Source organism: Pogoniulus pusillus, chromosome 8 (genome assembly GCF_015220805.1).
Source record: "Pogoniulus pusillus isolate bPogPus1 chromosome 8, bPogPus1.pri, whole genome shotgun sequence".
NCBI lineage: Eukaryota > Metazoa > Chordata > Aves > Piciformes > Lybiidae > Pogoniulus > Pogoniulus pusillus.
In genome coordinates this window covers 10,369,894-10,389,394 of record NC_087271.1, presented here as the reverse complement: position 1 = coordinate 10,389,394, position 19,501 = coordinate 10,369,894, and the positions used below count along the sequence as shown (strand labels likewise).

Here is a 19,501-nt window from a genome sequence, read left to right as displayed (position 1 = left end):
AGTTTCCTTTTTGTTACCCTAGCTGTAGTCTGTAGTTCCTGAGACAAAATTGTCAATAGCTGTACAGTTACTGCTAGTACATAGATCCAAAATAATTGTGGAAGGGTTTTGTTAGCAAATATGAAAAAAAAAAGCTGAATGGCTTCAATTCTACTTGTATTTATGCTTTAAAAGAGATTGCACAAAACCAAATGTTGCAGTTCAGCATTACTGTTCCTGCTAGGATGAAGAGTGTGTACGCCTTGACAAGGAGCGGTTGGCAGCTCGATTGGAAGGACACAAAGAAGGGATCGTGCAGACGGAGCAGATCAGGTAGGAATACTTACAGCTAATGCTTAATTAAAGGACTGATAACAATTTTTGTGCTGTTCAAGTTACCCAATTTTACTTCTGTCCATCATCTCTCAGAAGAAGTCTCATGATTCTTTTTTGATGATCTGGATGAGGGGGTTGAGTTATCATGAGGAAGTTTGCAGATGACACCAAGCTAGGAGCAGGTGTGGAGCTGTTGGAGGGTAGTAGAGCCCTGCAGAGGGACCTTGACAGGCTGGATGGGTGGGCAGAGGCCAGTGGGATGAGATTGAACAAGGCCAAGTGCAGGGTTCTACACTTTGGCCACAACAACCCCAAGCAGTGCTACAGGCTGTGGACAGAGTGGCTGAGAGCAGCCAGGCAGACAGGGACCTGGGGGTGCTGGTAGAGAGGAGCTGAAGAGGAGGCAGCAGTGCCCAGGTGGGCAGCAGAGCCAATGGCATCCTGGGCTGGCTCAGGAGCAGTGTGGACAGCAGGACAAGGGAGGTTCTTGTGCCCCTGTGCTCAGCACTGCTCAAGCCACACTTTGAGTGCTGTGTCCAGTTCTGGGCTCCTCAACTGAAGAGAGATGTTGAGGTGCTGGAAGGTGTCCAGAGAAGGGCGACAGAGCTGGTGAGGGGCTTGGAGCACAGCCCTGTGAGGAGTGTCTGAGGGAGCTGGGGGTGTGCAGCCTGCAGAAGAGAAGGCTCAGGGCAAACCTCATTGCTGTCTACAACTACCTGAAGGGAGGTTGTAGCCAGGTGGGGTTGGTCTGTTCTAGACAACCAGCACCAGAAGAAGGGGATACAGTCTCAAGCTGTGCCAGGGGAGGCCTAGGCTGGATGTTAGGAGAAGGTTGTTGGCAGAGATAGTGATTGGCATTGGAATGGGCTGCCCAGGGAGGTGGTGGAGTCGCCGTGCCTGGAAGTGTTCAAGCAAAGCCTGGATGAGACACTTAGTGCCATGGTCTAGTTGACTGGCTAGGGCTGGATGCTAGGTTGGACTGGCTGATCTTGGAGTTCTCTTCCAACCTGGTTGATTCTATGATTCATTGAGTGACATTGTTAGTGATACATGAAGAGGCAGAACTTTGTGCCTGGTCAGGCTCCTGTTCTTGGGTGAAAGTTCAGGTGGCATGGCATGAGATTTAGTCTGTCTACAGCAGTGAGCAAACTGCTGTCTCTTCCTCCCACAAAGTCTGCTGTTTCTACTGTCTTCTACCATGGTGTTTGTCTAAGAAGTCAAATACATGGAGCAGAGCCACAAGGGAGAGCTGTTTGTCTGCTTGTGTCTTGCATGCAAAAGGAGGAAAACATTGTGAGAACAAATCACATGGTAACACAGCCTCTTATTCCCTGCAGAGTTGAGCTGCTTGCATCTAAAGAGGCAGTAAGCTAGCAGGTGATAATTTACTGTCATTTCCAGTGTTCAAGTACTTGAAAACTTATCCATCACCTTTTCTCTTCCATTGTATCCATCCAGAAGAGCTGGTTTTGAGTCTTGCACCACATCTTCTCAAAGCTAAGCAGAGAGAAAATGAAATGCTTTCAAAATCTTGTTGCTGCTACAGATCTGGGGATTAGTAGGATATGAGACTTAAGTATTTAATTCTCAGGTAGCTGAGTTCAAAAGGCTCACAGTAAAGGTAGCTGCTTGATTTCTTTAATGTGACTCGTAATGTAAAATGGGAGAGGTGCTTCCTATAGGTAAGGTATATGAGTGAATTCATCTACTGCTTTCTCTGCATTGGATTTTGCAGATCAGTAGTTTGTGTTGACAGATGAACACCATTTTTGAGCAATCAATCTCTTGAGCATAATTAATAATGCGAATGCTTCTCTGTCCTTTACTGGGATTAAATTTAATGGCTATCCTCGCAACAATTAATATAGCAGAGCTGAGGCATTTACAGAACACATAATTACATCTAGCCACATGAAACATAGATGTTTTCAGTGTTGTCTTCCTCTCCTGTACTTAAAAGGAAACTATAGAGGAAGAACCGCTAGGTTGTCATGCCTCACTTAAAACCAGGAAGTCTAAGGATCAAAAAAATCCAAGTACACATATTGTAATTTGGATGCTAGCTTGAGTGTATCACACTTTGTTTTGGATTTGGGAGATGATGCTGCAGTGAGGAGTGCTGACTATTATTTATAATGACTTAGTATTCTGTCTTTACAGATTGAATGATGAATGTGGGAAGCTCCTCTTTAAAAGTGCAAATAACATTTACAGGCAGGGAGTTTGAACTCCATGCTTCTCACTGATACATTTCAAAGCAAGACAAGAAAATCCTTTTCTTACAGCTTAGTTGTAAGAGGAGAATACTTCACAACTAGTAGTCCTATTAATTTTCCAGTGCAATCTCTAAAAATGCCACATAAAAATGAATTTGCTCTGTGCAGTTAGGATTGTGCAATTGAGTCTTTTTTGGTCTTTTTCCCTTCAGCTCAGCTGCAGAGCAGTAGGTCTCACCATTTGGCAACCAAATTCTGTGTTTACAGTTAAAAGCAAACAGATAAAGTGTTGGACAGAACTGAGCTGCCTCAAACTCAGATTAATGTGGACTAAGTTACTACCATCTGTTGTTTGTTTGGCCTAAGTGCTTTGAAAAGATAACACATCTCCCGTGTGGCCAAGTCCATGTAATGGCACCTCAGCTGCAAGTTAGATGAAGGTTTTGAAAGCTTCAGAGCAGCCAGGAGTTGATTGACTGGATACAAAATTGTAATCCACTAGAAATAATAGGGAGCTAAAATTCACATGGTGTTGTAAACAGAAGTGTTGTTGTTAATGCTTTACAGTTGTACTCTTCTGGTTGGGAGTTTGGGATGAGGTTTGTGCTAATGCTGGAATGAGTCTTATGTCAGAAGTTTGAATCCTGTGCCTGAAGTAGCAATTCCAACTTCATGTAGTCTTTAATTGTATTTATGATTTATAGCATAACCATCAACTTGAAGCAGGATAGAGTTCCTCATTGACAATTTTTTTCAGAGGAATTGTTTGTACAATTTATTCAGTCACGTCTGTTTTTGTTTATTCAGGTCCTTGTCTGAAGCCATGTCAGTGGAAAAAATTGCTGCCATCAAAGCAAAAATTATGGCAAAGAAAAGATCCACTATCAAAACTGACCTGGATGATGACATAACTGCTCTTAAACAGAGAAGTTTTGTTGATGCTGAAGTGGATGTAACCAGAGATATTGTCAGCAGGGAGAGAGTATGGAGGACAAGAACTACAATCTTACAAAGCACAGGCAAGGTAATGCGCAGGATACCAAGCTGCTGGTATGATCTGAATGACAAACTACCATCTCTATTTTCTCTATCACTGGGAGGTGATGCTTGGTCTTCCAGGTAAAGGTAAGCTTGGAGACCTCTTGGCACAGTGACAGGAGAGTTGGTTCTTGCCTTGGTACAGTAAGCCCAAAATGTGTCTGTTTAAAAGATACTGATTAATCACTTAATTCCTGTTCAAGCTGGATTGAACCTTGTGTTTCAGAGGGCTGTATGAAAGTACATGTGAATTTGAAACAGAAGTGGGGAGTAGCAACTGCAGGTAGCAACATGTGTACATGGAAATCCAAAGGCTGCTAAGTTGTGTAAAATGCCAAAGCAGCAAAGAGAGAAAACGCTTAAATAAACAGAAGTATGAAGTGTTATTGTGAGGAGCCTTTTCTGTGTATTTTTGTCTCTTGATGCTCCTGTAATCCGTGTCTCTAGCTGCACTTATGTGCCATCAAGAACATGATTGCAAGCACAGCTGACAGCTTGCTCACTTTAGACAGCTACTCCTTCTTTATTGCAGTGATATTTAGCACTAAATTTCTCAAGGAAGCCATAAGTCAATTTCTGAACAGTTACAGTTGTCTGAGATAATTACCAAATCTCATCCTTTGCCTTCACTTCTTTAAGTACTGTCATAGGAAAATAATACCTAGAAGCAAACAAAGCTTCAGTTTCACAACCTGCCCACAGGCACTAGTTGTGGTAGAATAGTTTAGTTCATGAATTCTGGGGTAATTACTAGGTATGTGGTACATATCCACGTGCTACACGCAGAGTGAATGTTGCTTTGAGTGTGAAATTTGTAGCAGTGCTGCTGCTCAAGACCTGATAAATTGGTAAAAGCTTTTCATGTTTTAGACATTGGAATTGATTATACTGAAGAAATTGAAGCAATCTGCTCTTCTTGCTTTAGTGAGTCATTCATGAAATTCATATCTTTACATGTCTTTTAGGGGAAACTTTCAACTCTCTCCCAAGTATGTTTGCATGTTTTCTCCTAGTATCCTTGCAACAAAGAGATCAACTTGGTTTTTGGACTCCTGCGTGCATTTACTTTGGCCTGATGAATACCGTGGGCACAGTAGGAAGTCTGTATTTCTGTTTGTGCCAGATTGCAGAAGTGGTGTTGATAGCAAGGGCAGATATCATCAAATGCTAACGTGTGTGTTGTACAGGTACAGTGAGAGTAGGTAGAGGGGGAAGCATCACATTACCCAGGGCTGTGATTTATTCCAGAATAGCACAGGTGTTTTCTTTAAGTTAGTCAGGAGGGTTGTTTTTGGTTGGGTTTTTTTTTTGTTGTTGTTGATTTTTGGTTTTGTTTTTGTTCGAGGTCTGTGGAGTCCTTGTCAGAAATTGTTAGGAAGCTCAGATGTGTTCTCTCAGGCAGATCATTCTTGCCTGTTCATTTAAGGACTTCTGATGAGGGAAGCATGATACCACTCTGCAAATGCTGTTTTGACTTTAGCAGTTCAAGTATGATATGGAAATGTGTCTGATAATCCTTTTTATTGTCAGTTTTCACTGTCTGTTTCGTATAGATTTATGTTCAGTCTGATGAATGATCCTAGGATGTTGAAGAACAAAATTGACTTCAGTAGTTGTTTACATACCAGATACTGTCTGATTTTTATACCTGAATTCATTTAAAATGCCTGGATGAATGCTAACAAAGAGTGATCACCCCAAAATGTCAATTTTATTCTTCCTTTGCAAAAATTTCTTCAGTCTGAGTCATCTCTTCAAGTTCACTTCTCTAGAGAGAAAACCTCCTGTGGGAACTTGCACAGTGTTGTCTGTAGTAAACAGGTGCAGAGATTGCTTGAGATGCAAAAGGAAAATGCTAGGAATATCAGGCCACAGCAAAAAGAAATCATCTATTGCCCTTATCAGCTTTCTGGCAGGTTTCCTCTGCATCTGATGTGTTTGAAAAAAGTTTGATTCTTCCATTGAGGTGCCTCTCAAAAGTCTCTGTAGGTTGCAATAATCTTAGCTATATTTATAGAATATTTACTGTTTATCCTGATTCTGAAGTTTGCTCTGCAATACCAGTAGCCTGTTTTTCTATGTGGAACTTAGGGATTTATTTACTTATTAAGTCTCCAGTGACATAGTGTTCTTTTTTAACATCTTTAAAAGTTTTCATGGTACTTGCATTCTGCCCTTTTAGGTGCTTCTTTTTGATATCTGTTGACAGCACTTTTGTTGTTGCACAGCTTCCTTTGCTGAAATCATAGCATTGAGTTTTTTCCCCTGATTGTGGGATTTTTTTCATTTACAAGAACATTGAGTTTGAGGGTGCTTCTACTTCACTTGTAGAGCATTCTTCAGAAGCTACCTCTCTAAAGTAGGTGCTATGGACTACAGCAGGAACTTTTCCTTTTGTGACTACTTTGGACAATTGCTTCAAAAAAGCCATTAATTATGGTAGGTAAAGAACTAATCTCTGAATAACTTCCTTTCTTGATGCTTATTCTGGCCTGTATCAGGAACAGTGTGGCCAGTAGGACGAGGGAGGTTATTCTTCCCCTGTACTCAACACTGGTCAGGCCACACCTTGAGTCCTGTGTCCAGTTCTGGGCCCCTACATTCAAGAGCAATGTTGGGGTGCTGGAGCATGTCCAGAGAAGGGCAACAAAGCTGGTGAAAGGCCTGGAGCACAAACCCTGAGGAGAGGCTGAGGGAGCTGGGGGTGTTTAGCCTGGAGAAGAGGAGGCTCAGGGGTGACCTCATTACTGTCTACAACTGCCTGAAGGGAGGCTGTAGCCAGGTGGGGGTTGGTCTCTTCTCCCAGGCAGCAGCAACAGAACAAGGGGACACAGTCTCAAGTTGTGCTGGGGGAAGTATAGGCTGGCTGTTAGGAGGAAGTTGCTGCCAGAGAGAGTGATTGGCATTGGAATGGGCTGCCCAGGGAGGTGGTGGAGTCACCATCCCTAGAGGTGTTCAAGAAAAGCCTGGATGAGGCATTTAGTGCCATGGTCTAGATGACTGGATAGGACTGGGTGCTAGGTTGGACTGGATGATCTTGGAGGTCTCTTCCAACCTGATTGATTCTGTGATTCTTATCCAACCTGCAATCTCATCATTACAGTTTTCTTCCTTGGACATCTCTGCTGTCCCTCACATACTGGCAGTGTAGCCCTAATGCTCTAGTGATTATGGACAAGTTATCATTCATTACTAGCATTCATTTGCCCTCATTCATAGTTAATTTGACTCTGTTTCCATAATGCATCACACAGTTCCTCTATCTGTACAAGCCCCTCTGTTACCCTGAGGTGTTTCTGTTCACCTGTCCTCTTGTTTTTAACATGTCTGGAATTCATATAACTGCTTGCTTATTTTAATGGCTTGCTTAGAAGTTTCTGTGGACATTTTTTTCATACCTTTCTGCTTGATTATTATGCAGTTCTGCCTTCCTTTGGAAATAGTGCTTGATTTAATCACTAGTGGTTGAGTCATGCTGCACTGTCTGCTTTAAACATCTGTTGGCCTTCCCTAAGTCTGTAGTGTAGTCTACGTTTTTGAGTAATGTAACACTTTTATGTAATCACTTTTCAGAGCCAGTTTGCATCTGTTTAGTCTAAGTTTTTTATTCCTCCCATAGTAGCTTAATTTTAGAATAATTTGAGAGGATTTATTCTTTAAAACAATTTAATTTCACATTTGGTTAAAGGCCTGCAACGTAACATTGCTGTGTAGCAAAACAATAGTCTTGCTAGCTGGAAAGTTAGGTTTCAAAAGCAATAAAAGTAGTTCATGCTAGAGCTGCTTCTTAATTCTTTCACTGTTCTTTTAGCAGCTACAATTGTTAGGGACTTAAGAAATAAATCTGTTCTCTTTGTCCTCACTCTTTGTGCAGCCCAATTTTCATTCTTTATCTTCACACACAGAAGTCAGGATAAGGGAGAGAAGTTTGAAGAAGGAAAAAGTGAAAATCATTTAATCTGTAGATTGATACTTGGACAAGGTGTCTTGATGCTGTAAGTGTTGCATTGGTTTGCTTCTTGGATGATCTTTTTTTGTGTAAAGCAGGCATAATTTGGGATGCTTCTGTTATAAGAGCATGAATGAAAGTTCTGGGTAATGTAGTCACTCCACTAACTATGGAACCCTTTTCTGGGTAACTGGTTAAGCTTATAAATTACTTGACATTCTTGTCGGGTGTAGATATATCATTTAATACTGACACTTCTAAAACTGAAAATCTTAGGGGGAAAATGATACCAAAATAGTCATAACTTCTTTATTGAGTGAACCTTTGTGTGTCATGTAAGGGGATATTTTCTCCAGTAGCTAAAGCTTTGAACCCCTGAACAGAATATTTAGCATCACAAGTGTTTGGAGTGTGAAGATTTGAATTCCTGCTTTGCTGAGATTTCAGTTCTCTTGTGTACATATTGTTAGCTAGATGTCTGGCTGGTTTGTAAAGCAAAACTATTGAATGCTTAGAAAAAATTGTTTAAACTGAAATTGATTCCTGCCTTTCATGTCCTTCCTCTCTTTCCTTCTTGAATAATCCTTAGAGGTTTTTTTTATAACCTCCTGTAGTACACTTCAACAGTCTTTTCTGACAGAAAAAACTCTTCATTGCATCTCTACTGTAAATGTTTGTGGCACTTCAGTTCTTCCTGCAAGAGCAAATTAAAGAGCCCTAAGCAGGAATTTGAATGTTCACAGGTGTGTTTAAAGAGTGTACTTTAGTCAGTGACTGCTCATGTAATTGATTTTAAAGAAAAATGGCTTTAATCTCCGAGATTACTCAGCAATATTTCTTAGATAAGAAGCTTGACAACTGGATGGGCTGGGTTGAAAATGCTGTACTTGGGTGTACAGAAATCTTAAAACTGAAATGCTGGAAATGCAGTATTACTGACTTGGTGAATTTATAACTTATAAAAATGTATCACTTTTCCTATAGGAACAGAGCTCTGAGCATTTCCATTGTTTTATTTACATCTTTCATCCTTTTTTTTTGTAGTATGTGGTGGGTTGATCTTGGCTGGACACTAGGTGCCTACCAAGCTGCTTTACCACTCTCTTCAACAGGATGGGGCAGGGGAAAATCATAGAATCATAGAATGGTTTAGGTTGCAAGAGACCTTAAAGATCATTCAGTTCCAACCCCCTGCCATAGGCAGGGACACTTCCCACTAGAACAGGTTGCTCAAGGCCTCATCCAGCCTGGCCTTGAACACCTTCAGGGAGGGAGCATTCACAATCTCCCTGGGCAACCTGTTCCAGTGCCTCACCACCCTCACTGTAAAGAACCCTTTCCTAACATCTAGTTTGAATCTCCTCTCTGCTAGTTTAAACCCATTGCCCCTTGTCCTGTTATTACAAGATCTTGTAAATAGTCCCTCCCTGGCCTTCCTGCAGGCCCCTTTCATATACTGGAAGGCCACTATAAGGTCTTTTCAAAGCCTTCTCTTCTCCAGGCTGAAGAGCCCCAACTCTTGTTCAGGACTCATAGCAGAGGTGCTCCAGTCCTCTGATCATCTTCATGGCCTTCCTCTGGATTGGCTGTAACAGTTTGATGTTCTTCTTGTGCTGGGGGCTCCAGAACTGCACACAGTACTCCAGGTGCGGTCTGACAAGAGCAGAGTAAAAGGGAAGAACCCCCTCCTTTGCTCTGCTGGCCACACTTCTCTTGATGCAGCCCAGCACAGTTGCTGTCTTGGCAGCATGTGCACACTGCTGGCTCATGTTGAGCTTTTCATCAACCCGGACCGCCAGGTCCTTTTCCTCAGGGCTGCTCTTAGCCATTTGCCACTCAGCCTGGATTTGTGCTTGGGATTGTGCTGACCCAGGTGCAGGACCTTACATTTGATCATGTTGAATGTCATGAGGTTGGCCTGCACCCACCTCTCCAGCCTGTCTTGTCCTTCTGGATGGCATCCCTGCGCTCTAGCAAGTTGACTGTGCCACACAGCTTGGTGTCGTCTGCAAACTTGCTGAGAGTGCACTCAATTCTTCTGTGAGTATCACTGACAAAGATGTTAAACAGCACTGGTGCCAGCACTGACCCCTGAGGGACACCACTTGGCACTGCTGTCCAAGTGGATGTTTTGTCCTTGATCACCACTCTCTGCATGTGACCATCCAGCCAATTCCTTACCCAGCAGTGCTCCACCCATCAAGTCCATGTTTTTCCAGTTTGGTGACCAGAATGTTGTGTGGGACAGTCAGATGCCTTACTCAGGCCCAGGTAGATGATGTCACTTGCCCTTCCCTTGTCCACTGTTGCTGTGACTTCATCATAAAAAGCCACTAAATTTGTCAGGCATGATTTGCCCATGGTGAAGCCATTGCTGGGTACCACCAATCACCTCTGCTTTGTTTTCCATTTGCCTTAGCAGAGCCTTTATGAGTATCTGCTCCATGATCTTGCCAGGCACAGAGGTGAGACTGACTGGTCTGTATTTCCCAGGGTCATCCTTTTTTTTCCCTTCTTGAAGATGGGTGTTATGTTTGCCCTTTTCTGGTCAGCAGGAACTTCACCAGTTTGCCATGACCTTTCAAATATGATGGACAGTGGTTGAGCAGCTTCAGTCACCAGTTCCCTCAGGACCCATAGGTAGATCTCGTCAGGCCCCACAGACTTGTGCACATTCAGATTCTTTAGGTGCTCATGAACATGATCTTCAATTATAGTGGGCACATCTTCTTGCTCCTAGTCCTTACTTTTGCCCTCTGGGACTTGGACATTGTGGTTGGCACCCTTGCCGTTGAAGACTGAGGCAAAGAAAATGAGAAAACCCCTTCTGGGTCAGAATTGAGACAGTTTAATAAAAGCAGAAGCAAATGCTGCACACAGAAGCAAAGAAAATCAGAAAAACTCTTCTCTGCTTTCCCTCAGTAGGTGATGTCAAGGCACTTCCTGGTCAGCAGGAGTTCAGCACACATAGCTGGCAAATGCATTAAACAACAGATGCCTGCTCCCTCTTCAATAGCCTTTTGGTCAGCTGGGCCAGCTGTCGTGACTATGTCCCCTCTAATCCCAAGGTTTTGCCTGCCCCCTGCCTACTGGTGAGGGCTGAATGTTGGAGTGAGAATCTTGATGCTATGCCAGCACTGCTCAACAGCAGCCAAGACATGGATGTGCTACCAACACCTTTCTAGCTACCAGTAAAAAGAACAGTACTGTGGGAGCTGCTATAAGGATAATGAACTCTGTCTCGGCCAGAACCAATAGTTAAGGATATGCAAGAGATTGCTAAAACTACATTTTGGGGAGCACTCTTCAGTAGTATTTCTTGCAGTTGTGAGTATATTACAATTACCTTTTCTCAAGTGAACTGTAACCCTATGTACAGAAGAAATAACATAATTCATCCATTCTAACACGTGGGAAGTCAAAGGTTATGCCACATAACCTTTCTAAATCGCTTCAGCTAAGAAGGTGGAACAGTGGCTGTACACACTTTGCACATATGTGTCTGTGCACAGACACAGGTAGGTATCTGTGTGCAGCACGTGTGTGGGGCTTCTCCAGCTGCTGGCTTTGTGGATTTCTCCATCTGTTAAAACAGATCTGTAAATCCCTTCTTTGCTATCTTCCTTGAGCCTCTTGTAAGTCCTTTGTAGACGTTTTAAGGCACTAGGAGTCTAGAGTGACCTGTGCAAGGTCTTAACGTTATTATGTGCCAGGGAAAAGCACTGAAATGGAATCATATAAGTTGGGCTTGAGAAGTCTGAATTTGAGGTAAACATTTTCCCAACGGAGTTAACTGTGTATAAAATGAAAGAATGATCAAATGTGGGCTTTTTGTTATGCAGGTATCTCTTAATACTGGTCAAACTCTTCAGCTTGTTAAAACTTGCAGTTCTCATATTTTTCTTCTGATACCTTTTGAGCATTCTTAAGTAGTGAAGCCATCTGTGAGGAGATTAATACTACAGCTATAATCACAAGTTCTGTCAATTTTTACGTACGATTTTGTTACTTAAAAATGAATTTTATAGCAGGACTAATAATATTTAATTGCCTTTTTACAGCTAAAAGGTATGAGAGTAAAATTTGGGATGTCTAAAATGAAATTGCTTGAAGAGTAACTTCGTATATGGGCTCTAGGTGGCAGAATTGTTCTTTGCTGCCGCAATTCACATTAGTGGTGAATTTAACAGCAAAATTGCAAAGCCAAAGGTGTGCCAGGTTAATAGCAACTGGTATCCTCATTAGTGCTTTCAAATGGAGCAAGTGTATGGTTTAAGAATAGCTGTGTGAAAGTGTAATGACATGGTATAGCTTAAGTTCCCAAACTCCACTTTATCTTATGCTAACTTACTTGGTAAAATTGAGGAGACTCTTTCACTGCTGTTAGGCACAAATGCAGATGTTTTGAGTACAAGATTTAAAGGAAAGATGGGCCAGGTTCTAAAAGCTGTATTTATGTTGAGCAGTAATGAATCTTACTTTGCAAACAGGTACCTCAAGTTTGCCAGAATAAAATCTGTAGAATCAAGTATTAATGTTTCCTAAAAGAAAAGTTAAGTTGACTGTAAAGTATCTTGACTATTCCTAAGCACTACTTTTATAACTGTTTCAAACAAAAAACATTCTGAATGCTGAATTCATAGGAAATATTAATTTGGATTAAGTATGAAGGGGATATCCCTATCTTTGGATATTACAATGTTGATGTTCTTTCATAGTTCTGAAATTGCTTTTGTACTATTTCAGATTAAAAGTCTCAATTATCTTTCAAGTAATATTCCTGCTGTAAAAGTTACAGTGACTACAGACCAGGTGAGGAGTGTGGCTTTTTACTGAAAACACAGCCCACAAATAGACAGGGTTAATAGCTCTGTTTTCTATTTATTGCAGTAAGCTATAATAATATTTAAACTACTTTTTTATTAGAACATAAAGAAATGTTGCTTGATTCTCAGTGACTTTCTGTGAAAGGGAGTTTGATCTTTTTTTTCCCCCCAGCATTTGATAACAAATTCAATTTCACAAAGTTTTTTTAGAGGTTCTCTGATCTGACAGTTAAAAAAAATGAAGTCATGGGGCTTGGCTAGCTGTATAAATTCTGGTACTTCACTGCACATTTTTAAGCTACTTTTGTTCTGAAAGCATAACTCAGAGGACCTGTTTAGGTGTTTATTTGTAAAGTTGTGTGGGAGTGTGCTTGTTGTATGACTTACTGCTGTAGTAGGGTACCTACAGGTCAGAAGTGTACGGAGAATAGTTTAAGATCTACCTTTATCTCTCAGCAAACCTGCCTGTCAGTGTAGTTGAGCATCTTGTGTGTTATAACTATTATTTAAATGAAAGCAAGTGAGGAAAATGGGAGAGGTAGGGGTGTGTGTAATTGAAAAAGGAGGATTGCTTTAATTACAGCTGTGTAATTCAGGATACGCTTCTTGCTGCGCCCTTTACCTGAAGGGTTCTTCTGTAAGGAGAGGAAAGATGGTGGGTCAGAAATGATGGAGCTTTTTATGGTTCAATACCAATAGCTCACATAGCCTTTCTACCAAAATATCTCTCAGTATCAGTCTTGCATATGTCCAAACTTTGATAATGAGGACAACCTAGCACAAAATGTAAACCTCCATGCTTTAGGGCTCAGACTCCATTGCATAGCTCAGACGCTCAGAGGCTCAGACCCTCATGCTCTGGCCCTATGCAGCGCGGACTCCCCCTGCATAGCTCGGACCCTGTACATTGATCACCTGCCTGCATACCTTAGTTGCAGAGCTCACTTAAGCCTGCCTATATATGTGGAGCTTATAGTTTCCCAGTAGCTGTGCGCACCTTGCATGCCCGCTGCATATCATTGCCTGGTAAGTGCCATTGCCGCTGAGTTAACCAGGAAGCAGACTCTGAATTGTCTGCACACGATTGGCCTGTCTGGCCAGCTTGAGATCATGCTGAGACAGCATGACATCCTCCTCCTGCACCTGAGATCCTGCCTGCTAAGAATCCCAGGACGGAACATCCGGAAGAAGCCAGCAGCACCAAGGCAGAGATTGCATCCTTCGCCAGGAGAACTAGGTCAGAGACTATCTTTCCCCAGGAACTGGGAAGATTCATCCTTTCCCCTCAAGCCAGGAGGATTCCATCCTCAAAGTCCATGGGCAAAGCTCCCCTGAAGTCTGGACACTTGCAATAGGCTGTGACGTAGCCCCGGAGGGTGATTACTGATTAATAAGAATTGTGAGTAAATACTTTAACTCCTGTGTAAATATCTGTAGCCTTCTGCCATAGAGCACAGTCAGTTTCCAGCCCGCTCTGCTGGACGAATAGTGTATAGACCCTGAGCGGCATTAAGCCGCGGGGAAAAATCCTCTCTCTGTTTATAGTTTGAACTGTTTGCTAGTTATCAATAAGTTACTGTAGATATTTCACCCTAGAATGTTTTCATAACTGTGTAAGAATCCTTTTTATATCAATATACAGTGGTTGGGGGTGGCAAGAGTCCAGAATATTGAGTTTAATAAATATATGTTTTGATGTAACATTATCTCGCACCAATTAATTTCTCCCCTCCGCCAAAATTGGCGTAGGCAGCAGAATGCTTCAAACAGTAACTTGTTAGTAACTAGCAAACATTCAAACTATAAACAGAGAGAGAAATTTCCCCACGGCCAAATGCTGCTTAGGGTCAATATGCTGCTTGCCCACTAGGTAGGCTGAAGCTCTTTCTGCAGTAGCAGGAGGCAATAGAAGTTACAGAGGCATTAAAGCATTTACTCACAAATTCTTATGAATTATCAGTCACCCTCTGGGGCTGTGTCACAGTCTATACAAGTGTCCAATCTTCAGGGAACTCTACCTGTGGACATTGAGGCTGGGATCCTCCTGGCTTCAGGGGAAAGGACTCACACAGTCTCTGACGTTGTTCTCCTGGCTTCTTCTGGCAGGACCTCAGGCGCAGAAGGAGTACACTGTCACCCTCACCATACTGGCCGGTCGCGTACAGATGTCCAGGGTCTAGTCCTGGTAACTCCCAGCAGTGGCGTGCAGGTGTGCACGGCTGGCTGGGAGCCCATGGGAGACTCTGTCTCCATAGAGAAAGGTAGATAGCACAGGCAATAGCAAAGCAAGCAACAAGCACAGAAGCAATGAGAGTGAGCAGGCATTAGAGTGAGCAATGTGGGTGAGCACTTTGTTTACCTGTCTACCCCTATGTATCAAATGTGGGCCGAGATTAATGGCCCCTTGGCCACCAGAATGACCAATCAGCTTGGCAGTTAGCCAAAAATTTCCATATTAGGCAGGGTCCACAGGCCTGGCTCCCCACAATAAGGGGATAGCATGGGCCTTGCATCAGTAAGCCATAAGCTAGGCGCGTGGGCTTACACAACCGCGTTACACAACCTGGGCCCTGGGCACACCAGACTTCATGGCGTCCCTTTGATAGGTAAACAGGTATAAGCCTATTTTGGACCCCTGGGCCCTCCACTACAGCAGTGGAGGCAGGTGAGCAGATTAAGTGGCAGGAAGGGGCTGCTTGGTTTCCCCCCAAACCCGGGCAGGAGGGAGGTTCCGTAAATACCCTCGGGCCAGATTGAGTACCCTGGGGGGCTGTATCTGGCCCATGGGCCATAGTTTGAAGACCCCTACTTTAGGATTATCTTTATGTTAGAAGAGCAAGTAGGAGACAACTTGAGTCCTCAATAGTTTGCAAGACAAAGACAGAATTTTTTAGGCAGAGGAGAGTGATACCTTAAAAAGAGGACTCCGGATTTAAACATGTGCTCTAAATGAAAAGGTGCCAAATATCCTCTTGAATGTACAATTCATGTTTCATATGAAGCTTTTTAATCTCTGCTGTACTTCCACAAGACTCTCTGAATAATGTTTACATCTTTCCTGCAGGGTAGTGTGTAGGAACTGCTGAAAGTGTGGTGGGAGTATTTCTGGTACTGCATTGTGTCTTTCAGTCTGTCAGTGGTGCAAAGAACTTGTTTGAGCATACATGTAAAGAAGTGGGGTAGGGTCTTGAATCTTCTTTCTCCAGCCCTATTATAAGTTTGGACAACGTTCTGCAGCTCTTGGTCGTCCAGGGCTGTATATCCAGTAAGAAGTCCTTATTGTCGGCTCAAATAAGAGTCTGAGCTTATGCAGTTGCTCCTTCTCTTTAAAAATTGGTTATGATTTAGCTGTAGGAAAGTTTTGAAACTTTGTAAGCCATGCTGTGTAACCATGGAGATGCCTCTACTTTTATGTCAGATTTAATAATTTTTTTTTTTGTTCAAATGATTGAGATGAAGTTCTGCACTTTGGCCACAGCAACCCCAAGCAGTGCTACAGGCTGGGGACAGAGTGGCTGGAGAGCAGCCAGGCAGAAAGGGACCTGGGGGTACTGGTAGATAGTAGCTGAAGATGAGCCAGCAGTGTGCCCAGGTGGCCAAGAGGGCCAATGGCATCCTGGCCTGGATCAGGAACTGTGTGGCCAGTAGGACAAGGGAGGTTATTCTTGCCTTGTACTCAGCACTGGCCAGGCCACACCTTGAGTACTGTATCCAGTTCTGGGCCCCTCAATTCAAGAGAGATGTTGAGGTGCTGGAGCATGTTCAGAGAAGGGCAGTTAAGCTGGTGAAGGGCCTGGAATACAAACCCTATGAGGAGAGGCTGAGGGAGCTGGGGTTGTTTAGCCTGGAGAAGAGGAGGCTCAGAGGTGACCTCATTGCTGTCTACAACTGCCTGAAGGGAGGCTGTAGCCAGGTGGGGGTTGGTCTCTTCTGCCAGGCAGCCAGCAATAGAACAAGGGGACACAGTCTCAAGTTGTGCTGGGGGAAGAGTAAGCTGGATGTTAGGAGGAAGTTGTTGGCAGAGAGAGTGATTGGCATTGGAATGGGCTGCCCAGGGAGGTGGTGGAGTCACTGTCCCTGCAGGTGTTCAAGCAAACACCTGCCTGGCTGAGGCACTTAGTGCCATGGTCTAGTTGATTGGCTAGGGCTGGGTGCTAGGTTGGACAGGCTGATCTTGGAGGTCTCTTCCAACCTGGTTGATGATTCTATGATGAGGTGTAATTTATTTTGTATATATGTATATATATATATATATTTTGCCTCAATTATTGTTTTCTATGAAGTTGAAATAATTTTAACTGCTGTTGTGACACTGTTTCTAATGAGCATTAGGGTTTTGGCTGATCACAAACTAGAGGTTGCATTCTTTTAGAACAAATTGTGGTATATTTATATGGAAATGATTTTGTTACAAAAAAGGAGTCTTGTTAGTGATGGAAGTTCATTTAGCTATCCCCAGCAGGGCAGGCTAATCATACTTGCTCTGTTGCTACTCCTTAAATAACCTGGTATTAAATTGACATCAGCAGTAGTAGCTTGACTTGGTACGTGTTAGTCATGATGTGGGCAAGGGATAAAACTCTGTCCCAGTCCGTTGTGAGACTTTTATCTATCATTGCAGACTTTCCTAAACAACCACTGGCTTTTTCTGTAGGGTGATTGACTATGCTTATCTGACCATAGCTGCTGTAATTGACTGTCTTTTAGCTACCATTGTTTTTCCTTCCAATTTACATGAATGTTCTTTTTAGAGACGTGGGAGGATGGACAGAAAAATAGAGCTCTATTTCAGACAGTATGAAAAGCCTGATTTGATAGTTGCTAAAATATTTTGCTTCTTCCACCTTCCTTTCCCTCTCCCCTCACAAAATGTGTTGAATTATTATTAGGTGCATGGTTAGGATCAACAAGAGAGCTTTTCATGGCAGTAGCAGAGCTTTAGGCAGCTAACAACAGGAATCAATGAAATTATCCCTTTACATACTAAGGATTTTCTTAAGCCTTGTTTCTGAAGTGTGTTCAGTGCAGAGAAAAAGATACTTCCTTTTGCTGCTTTGTCCCCAAGATCAGCAGCTTTGGTAGTAAAAATGTTGCACTTGGTATTACTTTTAATTTAAGCCTAATTAAATCTAGGGCAGAAGCTGGTGGATATCCATATTCTGATCTCCAAAGAGCGGTACAGTGAAAACAGAGCAGTCTTGCCACTATGCAGAACTTTGTAAATCAGTTGATATCTGCAGAGGACTTTCTGCTTGATCATTTTTCTGTCACAGTAATACAGTCTCACATCCCTGACCAAGTCAGTGCGCAGCAAGGTGATGATATTAGTTCAAGTGCTTGTTAAAACACTGCCTGTTTTTCCCTCTTCCAAACAGATATTAGTTGTGGCCTTGGGGGACCTGCATTTTCATACTGTGGAAAAAAAAGACGTCAGCAAGAACATTTAGTAATCCATGCTTATTAGTGACTTGTTTTCAGTAGATGGGAGCAAATCCTGCAAGCTCTATAACCTGGAAATTGAAAATATGGTCTATGACATGCAATTCCAGGGTATTAAAAGCTGAGATGCTAAAATGCCTTTGAAAAATCAGTAATTTGAATAGTAATGTCACTTTAAGTGTATGTTAACTACAGGTATGAAATATGGATGTGAAAGCTGGTCAGAGTTTCCTTTATGACTGAAGAAAGACTTGGTTTGTTACACGGACAATGTCTCATAAAATTCCTCCTCTTAGTTTGAATGAATTCCTTCTTTTGAATTTCAGAAGACTGAGTAACTTCTTGTTTCCAAGAGACAGTATGCACAGCAACAATGAGAATTGTGATTGATGTGCTGCCCAGTCCACAGCTGGGAGAAATCTTTGAATTCCCAGTAAAACTGTGTAGTTGAGAGCTGATTTTGATCGTCCTTTTGTAACTGATATGTGTGTGGCTCACAAGTCTTTAAAGGTGGTGAATGTTTTTTCTGAGATTGTGCTGGCTGAAAAGAGCTCCAAATGCAGGGTTTTTTTGAGTTCTTTCAGTCTTTGTGAAAAGAACTGGGTTTACTCAAGGAATGGCTTGGCCTTTATAAGTAGTTTCTGGTGGGCTTCCAGTTGCTGCCCTTCTGGCTTGCAGCAGATTGAGAATAGACTGCCCGAGGTGAAGTGAGCAAGCTCAGAGGAGCTTTGCATTACAGCTCTCTAAACGATTGCTAGAAAATTCACCCCACAAGTTCTTGTATTGTAGTTCATGCATTTGTTTTGTAATGTCTGTAGTGCTAACATCACTTCAGCATTAGTATGCAGTACTCTGGAAAAGTCTAAGCATTTTGTGGCTGTTCTGATCTGCTAAAAGAGACATTTAACTGATAGAACCCCTTAACTGATAGAACCACCCCTGGAGTGTTAACCTTATACAAACCCCTTAACTGATAGAACCCCTTAACTGATAGAACCCCTTAACTGATAGAACCCCTTAACTGATAGAACCCCTTAACTGATAGAACCCCTTAACTGATAGAACCCCTTAACTGATAGAAGTTTTCTTCTACTGGTGAACCATTACTGAAAATTGACAGTAATGACACAGATGATGTGTAGGTATTTCTACAACTTAAAATGCCCACTGAGTGAATCATAGAATCATAGAATCATAGAATCAACCAGGTTGGAAGAGACCTCAAAGATCATCCAGTCCAACCTATCACCCAGCCCTAGCCAGTCAACTAGACCATGGCACTGAGTGCCTCATCCAGTCTTTTCTTGAAGACCCCCAGGGACGGTGCCTCCACCACCTCCCTGGGCAGCCCATTCCAATGGGAAATCACTCTCTCTGTGAAAAACTTCTTCCTAACATCCAGCCTATACCTACCCTGGCACAACTTGAGACTGTGTCCCCTTGTTCTATTGCTGGTTACCTGGGAGAAGAGGCCAACCCCCACCTGGCTACAATGTCCCTTCAGGTAGTTGTAGACAGTAATAAGATCACCTCTGAGCCTCCTCTTCTCCAGGCTAAACAGGCCCAGTTCTCTCAACCTCTCCTCATAGGATTTGTGTTCCAGGCCCCTCACCAGCTTCGTTGCCCTTCTCTGGACATGTTCCAGTACCTCAACATCTTTCTTGAATTGAGGGGCCCAGAACTGGACACAGTACTCAAGGTGTGGCCTGACCAGTGCT

The 19,501-nt window shown here is 42.7% G+C and overlaps 1 protein-coding gene across 1 annotated transcript in view; it reads left to right on the top strand.

Annotated features, from left to right (window-relative positions):
- Positions 1 to 19,501, top strand: part of CDC73 (cell division cycle 73) — a 140,306-nt gene that overhangs the window by 10,350 nt on the left and 110,455 nt on the right. The window contains exons 6-7 of the mRNA XM_064147163.1: positions 224 to 312; positions 3,339 to 3,555. Of these exons, the coding sequence (XP_064003233.1) occupies positions 224 to 312; positions 3,339 to 3,555 (306 nt within the window). The remainder of the gene's footprint in view (positions 1 to 223; positions 313 to 3,338; positions 3,556 to 19,501) is intronic.